The sequence below is a fragment of the Nyctibius grandis genome, chromosome 3 (genome assembly GCF_013368605.1).
Source record: "Nyctibius grandis isolate bNycGra1 chromosome 3, bNycGra1.pri, whole genome shotgun sequence".
In the NCBI taxonomy this organism is placed as follows: domain Eukaryota; kingdom Metazoa; phylum Chordata; class Aves; order Nyctibiiformes; family Nyctibiidae; genus Nyctibius; species Nyctibius grandis.
The window spans coordinates 101,890,076-101,908,992 of NC_090660.1; the positions used below are offsets into that span (position 1 = coordinate 101,890,076).

The following is an 18,917-nucleotide window of genomic DNA, read 5'->3' on the forward strand; positions in this document are numbered from 1 at the left end:
TTCTGATCCTCAGGTAGTACTGCAGTACGTGACTAACCATAACTACAAAATGAAGACTGGAATGTTCAAAGCAGCTTGAATTTTTAAAATATCTGTTGTTAGTCAAGGATAATGGCTAGAAACTGGGGCAGCAGTGTGTCTCGCAACCATAGAGCATCTAGTTATGAAAAAGGCTGATGAACTGGCATTTATGATTTGCGAGGTGGTTTATGCAAAGCTGTCTTACAAAATCTGAGTGAGAGACGTGAACAGTGCTGGAAAGAAAAAAAAAGCAAAACTAAAAAACTAAGAAAAAACAACCAAAACAAGGAGATATTTTCATCTAATATCATGCCAGTATTAGATGATGGTGGGGGAATTGGTTGTCTGTAGCTTTTGAGGGGCATAAAAGCTGCTTCTCAGTGCTTCAGCCATCATGTCTGTGGTTTAAGTAACTCTGCTGAGGGGTTTCACTCCAATTCTAGCCCTGTTGACTTGCACAGATGTCAGCGATGACAGCCGGGGCTTTTTCTCTGCTCCCCCAGGGGAGCAGGAGGCCTTGTCTCCCTGTCCACCTTGCTGGAGCCTCATCGAGGTGCTGGGGGCTGCTAGCTAAGGGAAGGGGCGTATTCATCATTGTCAGTGGCTTATCTTTAAATCACTCAGTGTCGGGGAGGGGTGTGAAGCGTAGTATCCTTAAACTCTAGGGAGTACAGTTTCCAATTAATCTTGTGTTTTCTCTCGTCTTCCTGCACAAATCCCTTTTGTTTTCCTTCCCTTGATCTTTCCTGAGGCTCCTCAGATCTGGCATATGTTTGGGAGACTGGAGCATGAGCTGCACGTTGTAACCCCTGGTGACTGTAACGTTAAACATAAAAAAAAAAAAAAACGGAAAAACATTTCTTGTGGCAAGCAGAGAGTCTGATCTCTGCTACAGATCTCAGAAATAGGTGATGGTTCCCCCATCTTCACGCTGAAGTGCCATGTTAATGTGGGAACACATCACGTTGGTGGTGTTCACTGGGATGGCTGCTGCCAGCCGTCATGTTTTGTGCAAGCTGCTGCCTGCAAAGCATTTTGCCCTGCTGCCTCCATACCTGCCCTGTCTGCAGGAGGGCTGGAGCCCAAAGCCCACTGAAGCCTAAATAAATGAGTCTTTTTTTTTTTCTTTTTGCTTCTACTGAAACACACTAATCTTTTCATAGTCTTTAGTATATCCAATTACATTTTAAAAAATTACTCTTGAAAATTGTAATTTAGAAAGAAAATTGCGAATTTATAGGACAAGCATTTATAGGACCTCTAGGACAAGCTATATTTATATGTGTGTGTATATATACACAAAATATTGTCTATCTATCTCAAATATAATTTTTTATGGTATTTGAGATAGAAGTTTATTAACTTATTCAGTGCATCAGGTGTTTTCTGGCAATTACATTCTTTTTAATTTGAGGAAATACAGGTCATTTGAAACTAACTATGTGTTTCGGTCCTGAAGATTAGAAGGGTTTCTTAGCCATGAGAGTAACCATTTCTCAGGTGTGGGTTTCCTGGTGAGGGTTCAATAGCAAGCCAAAGCTTCTGTTGTCTTGCCCTGCCACTAAGCGGTAACAGTGTGGCCTGACAGCACAATGAGGGGCTGTGTAGGCATCCCACCTTGATGTCCTGTTTCAAGCTGAGTACTTCAGAAACATCTTTGCATACCATGCTCTCTCTTTTACATTCAAATGATTCATTTTGCCAGAGGGGATATAAGCAAAACATAAACTAACATTTTTAATGCACATTTTTTACTTCTCAGCTTCTCAACATTAGTCTCGTCAAACCCACAACAGTCAGTGCAGCTCTAATCCTCGTCTTGGGAAAAGAAAATTACTTCTATCCCGTTTCCTCCTTCTGTTAAGGGAGGAAAATAAATGATTAAAGGAACACGGAATTGATACAAGCTTGCAAGAATACCCACTTGCAGTTTAAAATCCTTTTCCAGTTCTTTCTTTGCTTTCACGCTCTTTTCCAAGGATGGCGCAGGTATATCTACTCTGATCAGCTGAACTGTGTTTAGCCCTCAAAGACAGAAAGTTAGCAGCTCTTCACTGCGTGGATGGCCGTGTGGTGAGTTCCCTCATCCTTGCCCTTGCTACGTCCTAATCCTTTTACTTAGGTTCCTCTTGGCTGATGGTTGGTTGATATCCCTTTCATGCCATCCCTGACATGCCTTTCTTATATGTAAACGAGGAGCAGAACTGAAGCCTTGGGAATATACTGGTTCCTCAAGTAAAACCAGCCCCTTAATATTCTCTTCTAGATTGATCATACCAAGACTGTCTTTCAAAAGCGTGATGCAGAGGCCAGGTGTTTTATCCAGTAGATAGTCTTGTTTTGCAGGCTGTAGAGCCTGGTTTCCTGATTATTTCCTTCCTTTCAGTGGATGATTCATATTGACAAAATGGGTGATGTTGCATTTTGATTTAATAGGATGCTGCGGTTTTGTCAGTGGAACAAAATAAAATGCTATTGATTTCAGAGGCTTGATCTGTTAATGCCTTTGCAGTTACAACAGTTGAAAAACCAATGCAGTGCTGGAAAAAAAACGTACTTTATCAAGACTGTTTTTGTTTCACTGACTTGAAACAAGTCAATGCAATAGTTTTCCGTAGTATTTGATTGCCATGTGTCTGTAACACATTAAAATCCTTGACTTTTTCACGCCTGGTGTCTGTGCAAAGAGGAGACAGCTGCCAGGACAGAAATGTTCGTACTCCTGATAGTGAAAGCTCAAAGTGCTGCTTCTGAACAGCCTTTTCTGAATGATAGAGCAGAATAGTGCTGTTTGGCTGTCCTCCGGTTAGTCTCCGGGGCATGTTCAACACTGCTTTTTTTAGAGTTTGGGATTTGCTCCAACTTAGACCCGACCTTTATAACAATCTTTTCTTCATAGAATCATAGGATCATTTAGGTTGGAAAGGACCTTTTAAGATCATCGAGTCCAACCGTTAACCCAGCACTGCCAAGTCCACCACTAAACCATGTCCCTAAGTAACACATCTACTCGTGTTTTAAATACCTCCAGGGATGGTGACTCCACCTGGGCAGCCTGTTCCAATGGCTGATAACCCTTTCAGCAAAGAATTTTTTCCTGATATCCAATCTAAACCTCCCCTGGCACAACTTGAGGCTGTTTCCTCTCATCCTATCACTTCTTACCTGGGAGAAGAGACCGACACCCACCTCACTACTTACATTCACTCCCTGCCACCATTAGAGCTCTGATGTCTGTATGCAGATAACCCGGGCTGTTTTGTCAGCCTGCTCGCGTTTTTTTTTTTACTTGCACAGAGAGAACAGCTCTGCTCCTTCAAACCTTAAAAGCAGAAATAAATGCTGAGGGGCTGAAGGACCAAACCAGGTCTCAGCTGCAGAAAGACATTCCACTTGATAGCTGGAGTTTCTTACCACCTGCTGCTGTACCATGGCCTTCTAGGTTTGGCCTCATCCTGTGTTCTTCCTTTCATGTGTGGTACTGTCTGTTTCTAGAATGGCGTTCACTCCTTCCCTCACTTCTTACCTTTAAGCAAAGAGCAAGCAAAAACACAAGGTCCAAAGAATGTTTATGCTAGAAATTCCCTCAGGCTGCTGGGGAACAAGTGACATGTGAACATGTAAGCTTCAGAAATCAATGAGATGCAAAAGCTGAAGGGCAGGGGGATTAAAGTGTGATGGAAAGGATTTAACAGGCTTGCTGGTACCATGCCCTTGCCTTGAGGCAGGCTTCACCATAACAAAGTGATTGCTGGCAGATACTTGTCTAGTCAGGTCTTCAAGATCTCTCACCTCTGCAGACACTATCAAGTGCTCTATTACCCTTATAATTCAAAAGTTGCTGGAGGATTTCCCTCCTGGCCTCCTAATATCTAACACAAATATTTTCCTCGGGAATGAGAGTTTTTTTACTTTTTGTTTTGTGGGGTAGGGAACAGCTGACTGACTTCATACATCAGTCCTACAGCATCTTCTAGCACTATTAGCATGTCCCTGGCAGTCTCCTGAAAATCTCCAAGTCTTTCCACCTTTCTTGACAGGCTATGTTTTCTGGTTGTGTTCTTTGCTCTTCTCTGAACACTTGCCAGCTGGTCCACATCTTTCTTGAAAACCAGTCCCCAGAACTTTAGTTCACTGGAACAGATTACCCAGGAAGGTTGTGGAGTCTCCCTCCTTGGAGATATTCAAAAGCCATGTGGACATGGTCCTGAGCAACTGGCTCTAGGTAGGCCTGCTTGAGCAGGGTGGTTGGACCAGATGACCTCCAGAGGTCTTGCCAACCTCAGCCATCCCATGAGTCTGTGATCTGAGGCTTTGCTAGTGTCAAAATTTTACCAAGGTTCAGCGAGGGCTGGATATGAGCCAGCAGTGTGACCAGGTGGTCAAGGTGGCCAACAGCATCCTGGCTTGTATCCAAAGTAGCACGGCCAGCAGGACTAGGGAAGTGATCATTCCCCTGTACTCAGCACTGATGAGGCTGCACCTTGAATACTGTGTGCAGTTTTGGGCCCCTCGCTTCAAGAAAGACATTGAGGTGCTGTAGCGAGTCCAAAGAAGGGCAACGAAGCTGGTGAAGGGTCTAGAGCACAAGTCTCAAAAGGAGCGGCTGAGGCAACTGGGGTTGTTTAGCCTGGAGAAAAGGAGGCTGAGGAGAGACCTTATCGCTCTTTACAATTACCTGAAAGGAGGGTGTAGCGAGGTAGATGCTAGTCTCTTCTCCCAGGTAAGAAGTGATAGGGTGAGAGGAAACGGCCCCAAGTTGCGCCAGGGGAGGTTTAGATTGGATATCAGGAAAAATTTCTTCACCAAAGGGGTTGTCAAACATTGGAACAGGCTGCCCAGGGAAGTGATGGAGTCACCATCCCTGGAGGTATTTAAAAGACGTGTAGATGTGGTGCTTAGGGACATGGTTTAGTGGTGAACTTGGCAGTGCTAGGTTAACGGTTGGACTTGATAATCTTAAAGGTCTTTTCTGACCAAAATGATTCTATGATTCTGTGATTCTATGATTCTATGAATGTGATGGGCAGTTCAGTTTGTTTACAGATACGAATGGATAAGATCTTAAACATTCCTGACCAAAGTTCGTGAACAAGCTGTCTGGAAATCTGTGCATCTTTTGCAGATAACGACTGGTATCTCTGCCACGTGACACTCCTTGCCCCAGAAGAGGAACTGCTGTCCTGGGGCATGTACCCATACCCCTACCTGGCACGTGTTGATCCAGATGCCCGAAAAGGCACTCTCATCTACCAGCTTGTTGCGTATTACAGCAACAATGAAAACACCAGTGCCGGGATAACTTACACACTTGTTGCAGGTAGGTCTGTTCTGAAAAAAATGGTAAAAATCTGTTAAGTTGCAGATATTTCTTAACAATTTCCCATTTTATCATTTTATTGATAGATTTTTCCCTTGGGGAACCCTTAAAGATACAGCAGGTACAGCAAGTAGAAGCTGGAGGTGTTTTAAGTAAAACAGTTATGTGGATGGGAATCTTTCTTGCTGCTACTTCTTTTGCTTTACTTCTATTTTTAAATCAATTGCAGCCTTACCGTTAGCTTAAGGCTCCATTTCTCATCTGTTCTCGTCTCTTCTACACTGCACCAGTCAACAGAGCATGGTGTGAGTGAAAGATAAGGTGCACAACTGGAGAGGAAAAAAGAAGTTCATGCAAGGACATAGGTAGATGATTTGAGGATAGCTTACCTTAAAATAGTGAAGTTGCAAACATTGTTGCTGTGCGGCATTTTTCAGACCAGCTTTGTGCGTATATTGATAGGTGGTGAAGAGCGATTCCGAGTAGATAAGGATACTGGCATTATCATGACTACTGGCTTGCCTTTGACATGGAACAAGGAGTACGTGGTTACTGTGGAAGCCACCGATGAGTATGGCAACAAAAGCCCCTACGCCTCCATTTCCATCCTGGCGGGCTACCGACCTCCACAGTTCACTAACATGTCCTACAGTGTGTTTGTCCCTGAAAATACTCCAGCAGGAGAAAAGTAAGTTGTACCTTGTTAGGTGAGCTCCCTCCCTGCAGTCTGAGAGGAACTTCATGAGCACAATAAAGTGAAATTTTTGTGTGGTTGCTTCTCAGGGCTATGCATATGTGTTTGCCTATTACACTTTAGAAATAGTGTTGTGTTTTCTGAAATAAATGAAGCCTTTTCTGGTGTTTGAGAGTCTCCAGTGTGGCACATGGTGTAGTCTGGGATGCTGGAATTCTGCTGAAATTACTATTTTAATGCTCTTGGGGTCTTATTACATTGCGTTGTGAATTAAAACAGCCAAACTCCTGTCTACGCATCTCCTGGAGCACTTCAGGTATAAATGACTGCTTGAAAAATAGTCTTTTAATTAATCAGATTTGGAGTTGTTTGTATCCTGTTTGACTTGTATTTAAATTTTTAGAAAGGCAAGTCATTGCCAGACCCCTGAGACAACAACGCTCGTGTGAAGTGTAAACAGATACAGCTGAGTCTCCAAGGGGTTCTGCCATTGCGTGAAGAGTAGCTAAGCCAAGCCACAGTGGGGAGATGCTGCTGAGCTGGCTCTGGTTTTATTGTCACTGTTCAGCTGCTTGTGAGCAGCATGGGCTTTTAAGGCATCAAGTAGCAGGTGGAGCAGTGCCATAGGGCCTTTAAGGAGTAGGAAACCTCAAAATAAGCTGACGAAGTAGGAAAAATTGCTGGAGATGTGCCACTTACTTACTCCTTAAAAGAGACTGAATGAGGAGGAGGAGGAGGGAAATTTGTCTCCTTCACTGGAGCTTTCACTGGGATGGGCTTAAAGTATATTGTCATGCTGGCCAGAGGCTGCTGTGAGAGATGGATCTTCAAAGGATAAGTCACGGTAGGGAGGTAAACATTCATTTCATGTCCTGACAAGGGGGACAGCGAGGTCTGGAAAGGCCCTGTGCTTTGTGGGTTTCCCATCCATCTCTGAACCAGTTCCTTTTCTGAATATACAGCTTCAAAGAAAGTCAAAGTTATCTCTGTAACTGAAGCTAAACCACTAACTGCTGTCAAGTATTTGGAAGGGTACAAAAGGGAAGAAAAATATGTTTTCATGTCAGCAGAGGGATGAAATGGGTTGTTATCCCAGCCCTGCTATGTCAGGAGATCAGTTTGGTGAGAGAAGAGAGGGTAGGTGGGCTCCCTGTAGCACAGGGATTTCCAGTCTGAATACAAAGCTGAGCCCAGCATTGACAGAGTGACCAATTCACCTTTCGTCGTCCTCATCTTCCTCTTCTAGGTGCTCAGGAGACAGCTTTTGTTGTTGTTTTGAAGCAAAGGATTATTCTCTCATTCTTTACAGAGTAGCAGTTGTTGAGGCTGTTTCTTTCCAGAGCCAGCCTCTTTTGTACACTCTGCTGATGAACCCCAGCGGGCTCTTCAGGGTGAGGCAGGAGAGCGGAGAGCTCAGCCTGACCCACACCGTGGACTATGAGAACGAGCACCACCTCTATCACCTCTTATTGAAAGCCATGGAAGTTGAGAGCACTCTTAGCAGTGTGACTGAGGTACGTGGATCACTTCACTTCCTACCCACTGTCTCTGCACTTTTCATTACCTTGTTAGCAGGACCAGTTACACACAGGGATAGCCTAGAAAACTCGTGAAGATGCTTGGGAGGGAGGAGGTCTTATGGCATAGGCAGAAGGCTGGGCTCTGATCTGGATTCAGATCTAGGCTCCGTGAAATACCTCTTGTTATTTCTCTTTGGCTTTGCCTCCCATCTGCTCGGAAGTGGAGGAGATAATACTTCTCTATGTTACAGGCATAGTGTGAGAAAAAGTTTAGCATTGGAGGTGTAAAGACAGGACTGCAGCAAAAGCAATGACAGCCCAGGCAGTGTCCAGAGCAAGGTGACTGTTTTCCCAAGTGTAGAAACTAAAATCCCCTCTCAGCATGTCCTTTTCTCTCAGGTCGTGGTCCATATCACTGATGAAAATGACTGTTCTCCTGAATTCCAGCACTCCATTTACAGCAGAGACAACATTCCCGAAACCATTCCTGTCGGCACATCTCTACTGCAAGGTGAGAACCATCCTGGTACCTTTTGTTTCAGTCTTGCCATGGACCTCCCAGTTTGAGTTACATGTTCACGTTCTTACTGTGAGGAAGTGCTATCTCTTCCACAGTGGGCACTGCCTTTGTGAGATGTGGATGGTAGTCTTCCTGGAGGTCTGTAGATGGCTTTTAGGTATCCTGGAAGTAGAGTTGGGAGTGTCTTCAGATGAGGACCACCATGCTGGGTCACACAGCTGTGCCCAAGGAGGGATCCTGTGGTGTCCCAAGAGCAGTTGTTTCCTTTAAATCTTGTGGCTGTCTTTTAACTCAGCTTGGTAATCGTTTTGTGTCCTGGAAGCAACTGCAACTAGTTTTTCTTTTCTTAATGTGTTAAGAAAAAAAAGAGTTTTTTAAATGGGCAGCTAGGTTTATCAAATAGATATTAACACCGTACAATTGACTTACAAAGTGTTAGAGGAGAAACCTTTGGAAAGCCTGTGATCTTTTATATTTATGGTTGTGGCTTACCAGTCATCGTTCCAAGTTTGTCGTGTTTAAGACGGCCACATATCACTTGCACATAAACCCTGAGGGCACAGATGACATTTTTAGAGGCTAGAATAGTATCCTGTTGAAAGATCAGAACGGTTGGAAGTAATTTTAAGCCCCAAATTCCAACCAAAGCTTCAAGGTCACTCACAGAATACTGTGATTGCATAAATAAGGATTAACCTTGGAGGATGCTGCATCTTTTGTCTCAGTCTACGGAGTCCAACAGACAAGGAATTAAAGTCTGTTCTCCAACCTGTTTTACTGGTGTCAGATAAATGCCTTCAAAGATGACTGGAGATCTGACGTAGTCTGTCATGATGTGATACATGCCACAGATGTGTTCTACCTAAAACTGGGAGAATGCTTACTGGCTTGCTGTCAGTGTTCAAACTGGAAGCAGGGGCAGGTACTGGGGTAGTAACGACAACATGGGCTGAGACCTCAGGGGGTTATGAACTGTGTGAGAAAGGGGTGAGTGCCAAGGCAAAAACTTAGCAAAAATTTATGTGTCTACGATGTGTCTTTTGAAGACAACAATGTAAATTTCCTGAACTTGAAGCTGAACGCATGCAGGTCACAGGGGTGGTAAGGAGCTTAGTTTCCCTTGCGTAGCCACATGCTGATAAGAGGGCTGCAGGGACTGCTTTCTCTAAACACTTACCAAGAGAGTTCAGAACTTGCTGTAGCTCATTTTTTTTTTGTTTAATGGGTCTTGGGAAGAAATAAATTGATTGGAATGATCAACTCCTAAAACTCCTAAACATGTGATTTTCCTTAAAGAGATGAGTGTTCTTCTCTGCAGACTTGTAAAGCTGATCAAAAGTCACCTGGTTGTAGGGAAAAAACATATGCCCCATATCCAAAGCAAGCAGAACAGCAGAATGGCAAAGTTGTGCAATTGCATCCCATTTGTTTGTCTTGCCATACAGGGTACATTTCAAGAGAAAGAGCCTTCTTAGAGAAGAAAATGCGAGGTGGAAGTATAGTGACAGTCAGTGAAAATCGGTGGGTGAACACTCACTTGGTGTTGAAGGGCTGAGCAGCGTTGGTAGTGGCTGCAAGGAAGCCATATGTGCAGTCACCTGTACCCTGTGCTGGATGAGTGCTGTGCCACTAACTCTGAATGCCAAAGCAAGTATCATCTCAGGAAAAAAAAAAAAAAAAAGCAGCTTTTACTCTGGCTATAGTTCCTTGAGGGGTGGGATGTTGCAACCTCAGAATGTCCCACAAACAAAAATAAATGCAAATTCGAGACAGCCTTTGCCATTCTGTGGCTTACTGGGTTGCTATCGATGGCAGTGAAAAAGATAGCAGGACATACGCCATTTGTTAAAACAGTGGATGAAGTAAATTTAGGTTTTAGTCATCAACCATTTTTATTTTAACACTTGAAGTCTGGCTTGTATCATGTTTGTAGTGCTGATGCTATGATAGCTGAGTCAGTCTGTCTGCTTAGTCATTACGGACAGATTTATGCTCACTGTGTGTACTTTAAGATGTCTGGATGCACACAAGCTATGATCTGAAAAGCATGGAGGTGTGCTTTCAGCAGGGGTTAGCGTACTCCTTCAGCTGCACCACTGTGCCAGCACAGCAAGGCTTAGAGTTGTGGTTGGCAACTTTGTGCTAACAAACGGGGCTTTGAGCTGGAGTTAGCTTGCACTAAGCTAGCTTAGGGCATGGGTAGAACTAGCACAGACCTGTTTGTTGTTGCTGTATGATCCTCGAAATACCTTTGTAATGCAGATCAGTTTGCAGGTTGGAATGAAATGGAAGGGGAATGGAATTCACAGTTGCTATTGGGAAGTAAGGCATGTTTTTGTCAGGTACAAGTAAGCGTCACGTTCCTTATTTGCCAGAAGACACCTGGGGAAAAAAAGTATGATTGTTAAACACATAAAAATGTATTTTTGTGAATGGTTAAAATGTCTCAGTAATGACTCTAGATTAAATTAGAACTTTTCAAATCAAATATGCTTTTCACTTTCTGCATGTCTTTATAAAAACAATACTTAACCACTACATTTAACTGTTTTAAGTCACTTTCATTTCAGTCTTTCTTGAGTTTTTAATATATTTCATCTTTCAGTATGGCAATAGAGTGATTAACTGTAAAGCTCTTGCTTTTGTAGTCTGTAACACACCCAAACAGTTATTCACAGCAGGATTTTGAGAGATGTTAAACAAAATGTTACAACCACCCTAAATGTCCTTTTAATTCGAGGTGAGTAACTTTCCACAGGCAGAGGTAGTTGAGGTTTTTTGCAGCTAAGTAGCACAGCATTTCACTGTGCTTTTTGAAATCTTTCTCTTCCCCTTTCCTGTGTTGAGTTAATATTCTGATAGTGATGGGTCGTGGTTACTTCATCTCATTTTTGGATGTTGCTGTAGCTGTCTATCCAGGGTGTCCATGTGCTTGTTACAGACACTGAAATCACTTCCAAAAGGCTGTGTGCTACCGTGGTGGCTGCATCTGTATCCTCCTAGTAGAACAAGGAGTTTGTTTAATAGCAGTGTGGGTATGATGTGAAGCCTCATTGTTTGGCTAGAAAAATGACAGGGTAATTAAAGAGGTGAGCTCCTGCTCTTCAAAATCACTTCTGATACTACACTGTGAGCTCTAGCTCTTTGTTCTGCTGATTTGCTGCTTCTGAGCAGATGGGACACCCAGTGTACTGAATAAACACTTGCTGGGGAGGAATGTTTAATCACTCATTGTACCTTGAAGGGCCAGGTAATTAAAAAGTACTTTAGCTATAACATAGCTGGGAGCTAATTAAATTTGAACAGCATCCCTGGAGAGGGTGAGGATACAGTTTATGACTGATAATGTTCTACCAACATGCATATTGATTGTGCAGTAATTACCAGTGTTGACTGCTATTTGTACAAGGCACTTTGTGTTGTATTGGGATCATGGCTCTCTTGCAAACTTGCCTTGCTGCGATAACTCAGGCTGCATTGGAGCGGGGGGAAGAGGTGTTTTGCTTTTTTACTCCCAGTCTCCTGCTGAGTTTGTGGACTCTTACCACAAAAACAAGGCTTTTATGGATAAAACAGATATGGATGACGCCTGTTCTCAAAAAAAAAGTATCTGAAGTTTACTTGGTAGGAAATAGCATAACCAAACCTCTTCTGCAGCATGACCGTTCTGTTAAATGTGTTCTCTAATAGTGCTTGCAACAGACTGTGACTCTGGTTCCAACTCTGAGATCACTTACTTCATCCAGAGCACTGATTTTTCCATTACGCATCACGGGGTCATCAGTTCTAACCAGAGGCTGAACTTTGAGCGAGCAAACCATATGTATGAGTTTGTGGTGATAGCTGTCGATAAAGGACATCCCCCTCGGACAGGGACGGCGTCTGTGCGGATTCGAATGGCCAATGTGAATGACGAGGCTCCTGTCTTCTCCCAGTCTGTGTAAGCCAGCTTGAACACCTGCTTTGGTTTTTACTGATGCTGCTCGTGTGTGTAACCTTAATAACACTTGGCTAAACAGACACTTCTTGTTTTGTGTCACTATAAGTACCAGTGAAATTGAGGGGTAATTTGTATGAATTTTGTAGAAGTCAGCCCTTCATTTCCAGATTGTATAAAAAAATTACACCAGTTGTGATAACAGCGTATTGACTTTATAGAGCAACTGTTTTATATAGAGAGAACAGAATGAGTAAAAGGCCTAACCCTATAGGGAATGATTTTGATTGTGTTGACTTCTAGTTCTCAAAGTGATTGTCCACATATAAATATATGGCAGATTAAGATGCTAGTTAGCAAACATTAAAACTCACTTTTACCATCAGCAGATTCTATTATAAACTAACTTTACGAGGCCCTGTTTGTTTAAAATGCCTTCTTTCCTTTCCTGAATTAATACAATTTATATTTTTTTGCATAAATTTAAAGTATGGACATGTTTTAAATATAAAACATAAATACATTTATTTACAAAATGAAATACCATTTTGCATTAATCTCTGTAGTATCTGATGCTTTCCATTAGTAGACAGGGACATAGCAAATGCTGCATGACAGATACTAGTCCCTTTTCTCATCTCAGTGCTGTGTAGTATGGTGCATTTTGATGTCTTCCAAAAAATCATTGGAAATTACGTATGGCAAAAATGCAGGATTGCAATCCTAAAGTACATACCCTATACTGAACAAAGATGCTCGAAGTCTTGTCTTAAACTGATTAAAGATTGGATGATTGCATGCCCAAAGCTTAAAGAAAATTACATTTGTAATGACTTTATAATCCTTGGCTGATGGTTAACACGGTGATGGTTATTCTGGTACTGAATGTGCTGCCATTGCTCCCTTATGCTCACCAGTTACAGGACTTTCATTTCGGAAGATGCTGGTCCCGGCACCTTAGTGGCTACTGTTCGGGCAAAGGACCCTGATGGAGATGGGCTGCTATATCTAATTGTGGGAGGCAATGAGGAGGGCAACTTTGAACTGGATAGTCAGAAAGGTAAGGAAAGAGGTTTTAGAACACAGTTATTTACTGTCTAATCTGTATTGACTCTGCTTCACCTGTGTGTCAAAAATCATAAGAAAGCACCATATTTATATAATCTGCAAATGGGGATGCTTTGTATCAATGAGAATTAGCTCTTTGATATGATGGGCTTTCTCCAAATGTCAACCAAAACCTGGGCTCCTGGCCCAAGGACTGTGCTGTCTGAGATGACTGATTCCTATTCTTTGCAACCAAAATACAAACTGAACCAACAATACAGCAGCAGAGAAATGTGATGCTCACTTGATTTTGTTTGTTTGTTTACATGGTAAAATGAAATGACACTTTATGCTTCCAAATTTAGGTATCATTAAACTCCGCAGAAACCCACCACCCAACCTGAAAGGGCCACAGTACACACTGAACATCACTGCAATAGATGACAACTCCTCGGGGGGGCCCACCCCTTTCAGCAGTTTTGCTGAGGTTATTGTAGGAGTTAACGACGTTAATAACAACAAGCCTGTCTTCATAGAGGTAAGATGTCTTTCTGCAGATATGCTTTTCCCATCCGTAATTGGGGTTATAAACTCTTCTTGGCTACCGGTGATTGCTAGCGGGCTGAAGGGACTGTGTTTGCAGAGTAGAATGAATCTGTAAGTGAACATGCAGCCAGCTTGCTTCATACTTAAAGAGCAAAGTCTTCATTCTCTTTTTTTTCCTTCCTCTCCCTTAGAGCTTGATTTCTTTGTGACTATAAGTAGTAGAAGTGATTTTCTTCTGAGTTCTTCTCAGGCGTGCTGGAAAAAATATTGAAAATGTGCAGCAAATTCATGTGGCTCTGTGTAATATATAGGGTTGGATGTTTGGGTGTATTTTTAGTGCACTTACTACAGCGACAGCACCTGGGTTCTGGAGAATCAACCTCCAGGCACGTACGTGCTACAGGTAGAAGCCTACGACACAGACCTCGGTGTTAACGGGGAGGTGAAGTATGGGCTCATGCACCGAGACGGAGCTTCCCTAGGCTTCAGCATTGACCCAGACACAGGTCAGTAGCTTTCAGTTTACTGAGATAAAATGAAAATGGTGTTGTATTGTAATGAGAATGCCACTGTATGAGCATGTCCAAGTGGGCTCATGCTTTAGCAGTGTAACTGCTGAGTTAGGGATAACAGCTTATAGAACAAACACTGAAAAAAGGTCAGGATATGTGGATAGCCATGCACATAGTTTAAATTAAGACAATAGTGATTTAAATGACAAATTAAGTAGGGAAACAAACCCCAGTTCAACCAGAAGATAAAAAGCTATTCTGTATCAGTTATCTTCCTATTGGATCAAGTGTAGCTGTAAAATGCAGAGCAGAAAGTGTGACTCTAACAGCTTGAGTTTGTTCTTCCCTTTAATGTAGCCTGACAGCTCTTTAAAACAGTTTATTTCTCATCTTGTGCACAAATAGGAGGTCCAGTTCAGTGCGTATAGAGTCAAAACCCTCGTGCCAGAACAAGGCAGTGACAGACAGTCTTGATGCATTTCAGATGAAGGAGTTATAAACATTGTTGATGTTTCTATAGTCAAAACAGTAAGACGTGATACGTGCATGTCCAGGACTGCTCAGGAGACTGGAAGGGCTGACAACAGAGCAGCAGAATCCTGGTCCCTAGAGTAGCAGAGACACAGGTCTGGAAGTGGCCTCCAGAAGGCCAGTTTAAAGTCTCCTAACCAGAAGAAAAGATCTGAGACAGGGAGAGACTTGGTCAGTAGAGAGGAAAAGCTGAACACTGGAAGAAAACTGTTCAATTTATTAACTGAGCTATGTGATTCAACCCTATTTTAATCTGTTCAATGAAGCAGCCTCCAGCTCCCATAGCAGAGATGACTTTGGTCACATCACTTGTGCCTTCTGTGGTGTGACTCTTCGCCAGAGTAATAATGAGCTGTATTTGAAATATTCAGTTATTTGGACTATTAGTGGAGTAAACCTAAGAAGAGGCCTCTTGATGAGGAGGAGAAAGTCCTTCTGTGCTCTATGAGGAGTGAGATAACAAGGTACTCCAACTGAAGCTCCTTATCAGGGCAGCAGGGGAGAAAGCTGTTGACTGCTGGCAGCATGTGACATGTGAGGAGAGGGGAGACAGGGGAATTGGAGCCGGTCTTGTCCAAGACACGTGTTGCAGGATTGGTGTGGATTAAGCTTTACGCTTGTGCTGCGTCCTCTTGTGTTGAGCTTCCTCTTGTGAAGGAGATGTGCAGGTCCCTTTCTGCAAATTCAGTCCCGAGGCTGTGACATGCAGAACAGGAGGTGTCTGTGTTCCCAGGAGTCATCACAACCACGCAGAGTTTTGACCGGGAGAAGCAGAGGGAGTATACGCTGTCTGTTACTGCTACCGACCAGGCACAGGAACCGCTGATCGGCATGTGCCAGGTCACCGTCCTTATCACTGACGTCAATGACAACGACCCCAAGTTTGAGAACAGTCGCTATCAGTGTGAGTGTTTCTTAACTACCTGTCCCAGTACCACAGCATGAACCTATTTAGTAGTTTCTTATAACAGCGGTCAGCTTTTTAGGTGACCAGTCTTCCTTTGCTGCCAACTAAGCCAGTTACTGCTTAACCCATCATCAGTGGACACATGCAGAATTGATCACTTTCCTCTTTATTCATTGCAATACTCTTAAAAACATTGACAGTCTTCACTCTTACAGATCAGGCAGATCTAATTGCTGCCCTTTGCAGCTTTTCCCTGCCTAGTTTTTCTGCACACTGAATTTTTATTCGATGTCCGAAAACACAATGTGACATCCTAGCTGAGAAGTCGTCAGCCCCAACTAGAAGAGCAATTGTCATCTGTGTCTCTTTGACACAGCACCTCTGTTCAAATAGGCTGGAGAGGTATTTATCTCTTGCCAAATAGCCCAAAATCCTTGGCTTCTAGCCTGAGATTGGCTGTAAGCCCCGATGCCTCCTGTGACTGTGCTGCTGAGATAGCTTTTCCCGTTTGCCCTGGTGCCATTCCCTTTTTCATCCCCCCATGACGTGCTTTTCATCAGTCTTTCGTTTAATTTTACTTGATGGTGATGTAGTAATTATGGTGACTTCAGCATTTCTGAGGAATGGGCAGATTTTTTTGTTTTTTCATGAACACAGGGAACCAGCAAAGGTCCTGAAGCAAAGGCAGTGCTTCGGGATGGGGAAACAGCAGATAATAAGGTCACTTTATGCATAGCAGTTTTCCAGCATCTATACATAAGTAATCAATGTTTGCACGTCACAGAATTAAAAATAGCTGCTTCTCTAACAAGATCAAATGCTATTAGTCATAGGTTTGTGTTCTTCCTGGAAACTGCTGATTCTTTATTCCTCTGCACTAGGATGTTGGTCAAATCCCTGACTTAAGCCATGCATCTTATCATCTGCCTGCAAGACAGACATTAAAGAAATGCTTAACTCTATGCAGTAACTGTGAGAGTTATGCCAGCAGCAAGCAGAAGTACATGAAATGTACTTCTGGTTGAATGTTTATGGGTGAAGATCAGGGGGAAGGTCGGCAGGGCGGACATTATGGTGGGAGTCTGTTATAGACCACCCAACCAGGATGAGCAGGCGGGCGAGGCGTTTTACAAGCGGCTGTCAGAAGCCGCCCGATCGCCGGCCCTTGCACTCGTGGGCAACTTCAACTTGCCGGATGTCTGCTGGAAATACAACATGGCAGAGAGGAAGCAATCTAGGAGGTTCCTCGAATGTGTGGAGGACAACTTCCTCATGCAAGTGGTAAATGAGCCCACTAGAGGAGGGGCCCTGCTTGACCTGTTGTTTGTGAACAGAGAAGGACTAGTGGGAGATGTGAGGGTCGGTGGCCGTCTTGGGAGTAGCGACCACGAAATGTTAGAGTTTTCGATAGTGGGGGAAGTAAGGAGGGGCAAGAGTAGAACTTCTGCCTTAGATTTCCGGCGGGCAGACTTTAGCCTGTTTAAGTGGCTGGTGGACCGAGTCCCTTGGGAATCAGTCCTGGAGGGCAAAGGAGTCCAGGAAGGCTGGACATGCTTCAAAAGGGAATTGCTAAATATTCAGGAGCAGGCTGTCCCAGTCTGTAAGAAGGCAAGCCGTCGGGGAAAAAGACCGGCCTGGTTAAACAGGGAACTTAGGCTAGAACTTAAGGAAAAAAAGAGAGCCTACTTGCTCTGGAAGAAGGGTCGGGTAACTTGGGAGGTCTATAGGGACGTGGCCAGGTCGTGTAGGGAGAAGATTAGAAGGGCCAAAGCTCAATTAGAGCTTGATTTGGCTTCTACAGTCAAAGACAACAAAAAAAGCTTTTACAAATACATCATCAGCAAAAGGAGGGTCAAGGAGAGCCTCCGCCACTTGCTGAATGAGGAGGGTAGTGTAGTGTCAGGGGATGAGGAAAAGGCAGAGGTGCTCAATGCCTTCTTTGCCTTGGTCTTTAATGTCAAGACCGGTTGTCCTCAGGAGACTCGGCCCCCAGAGCCTGAAGTTAGGGACGGGGGGCTGTGTGAACATCCCATGATCCAGGAGGAGACGGTTAGTGACCTGCTGTGCCAGTTGGACACCCACAAGGCTATGGGCCCGGATGGGATTCATCCCAGAGTAATGAAGGAACTGGCAAATGAACTTGCCAAACCACTCTCTGTTATCTACCGGCAGTCCTGGTTAACTGGAGAAGTTCCAGCTGACTGGAAATTAGCAAACATAACGCCCATCTACAAGAAGGGTCAGAAGGACGATCCAGGGAACTATAGGCCTGTCAGCCTGACCTCGGTGCCAGGCAAGGTGATGGAACAGATCATCCTGAGTGCCATTACACGGCACATGCAGGACAATCGGGGCATCGGGGCCAGCCAACATGGATTCATGAAAGGCAGGTCCTGCTTGACCAACCTGGTCTCCTTCTATGACCAAGTGACCCGCTTAGTAGATGAGGGCAGGGCTGTGGATGTAGTCTATCTAGACTTCAGTAAGGCATTCGACACTGTCTCCCACAGCATCCTCCTAGACAAATTGTCTGCCCAGGGCTTGGATGGGTGGACTCTTAAATGGGTTAAAAACTGGCTGGATGGCCGAGCCCAGAGAGTGGTGGTGAATGGGGCAAAGTCCAACTGGCGGCCGGTCACTAGCGGTGTTCCCCAGGGCTCAGTTCTGGGGCCGGTGCTGTTCAATATCTTTATAGATGATCTAGACGTAGGGATTGAGTGCACCCTCAGCAAATTTGCAGATGACACCAAGCTGGGTGGGAGTGTCGATCTGCTGGAGGGTAGGAAGGCCCTACAGAGGGATTTGGACAGGTTAGATAGATGAGCCGAGACCAACGGCATGAGGTTCAACAAGAACAAGTGCTGGGTCTTACACTTTGGCCACAACAACCCCATGCAGCTCTACAGGCTGGGGGAAGAGTGGTTAGAAAGCGGCGCAGTGGAAAGAGACCTGGGGGTGCTGATTGACAGCCGGCTAAACATGAGCCAGCAGTGTGCCCAAGTGGCCAAGAAGGCCAATGGCATCCTGGCCTCTATTAGGAATAGTGTAGCCAGCCGGTCTAGGGAAGTGATCGTCCCTCTGTACTCAGCACTGGTGAGGCCGCACCTTGAATACTGTGTCCAGTTCTGGGCCCCGCACTTCAAGAAAGATGTTGAGGTGTTGGAGCGAGTCCAGAGGAGGGCGACCAAGCTGGTGAAGGGTCTGGAGGGTCTGACCTATGAGGAACGGCTAAGGGAGCTGGGGTTGTTTAGCCTGGAGAAGAGGAGGCTCCGAGGTGACCTTATTGCAGTCTACAACTACCTGAAGGGAGGTTGTAGTGAAGTGGGAGTTGGCCTCTTCTCCCGGGCAACTAGCGATAGGAC

The 18,917-nt window shown here is 44.2% G+C and overlaps 1 protein-coding gene across 1 annotated transcript in view; it reads left to right on the plus strand.

Moving 5' to 3' along the window:
- Positions 1-18,917, plus strand: part of LOC137660726 (neural-cadherin-like) — a 63,407-nt gene that overhangs the window by 9,885 nt on the left and 34,605 nt on the right. The window contains exons 2-10 of the mRNA XM_068395705.1: positions 5,147-5,341; positions 5,804-6,029; positions 7,345-7,549; positions 7,955-8,066; positions 11,766-12,015; positions 12,930-13,072; positions 13,425-13,597; positions 13,943-14,111; positions 15,382-15,552. Coding sequence (XP_068251806.1) covers positions 5,147-5,341; positions 5,804-6,029; positions 7,345-7,549; positions 7,955-8,066; positions 11,766-12,015; positions 12,930-13,072; positions 13,425-13,597; positions 13,943-14,111; positions 15,382-15,552 — 1,644 coding nt within the window. The remainder of the gene's footprint in view (positions 1-5,146; positions 5,342-5,803; positions 6,030-7,344; positions 7,550-7,954; positions 8,067-11,765; positions 12,016-12,929; positions 13,073-13,424; positions 13,598-13,942; positions 14,112-15,381; positions 15,553-18,917) is intronic.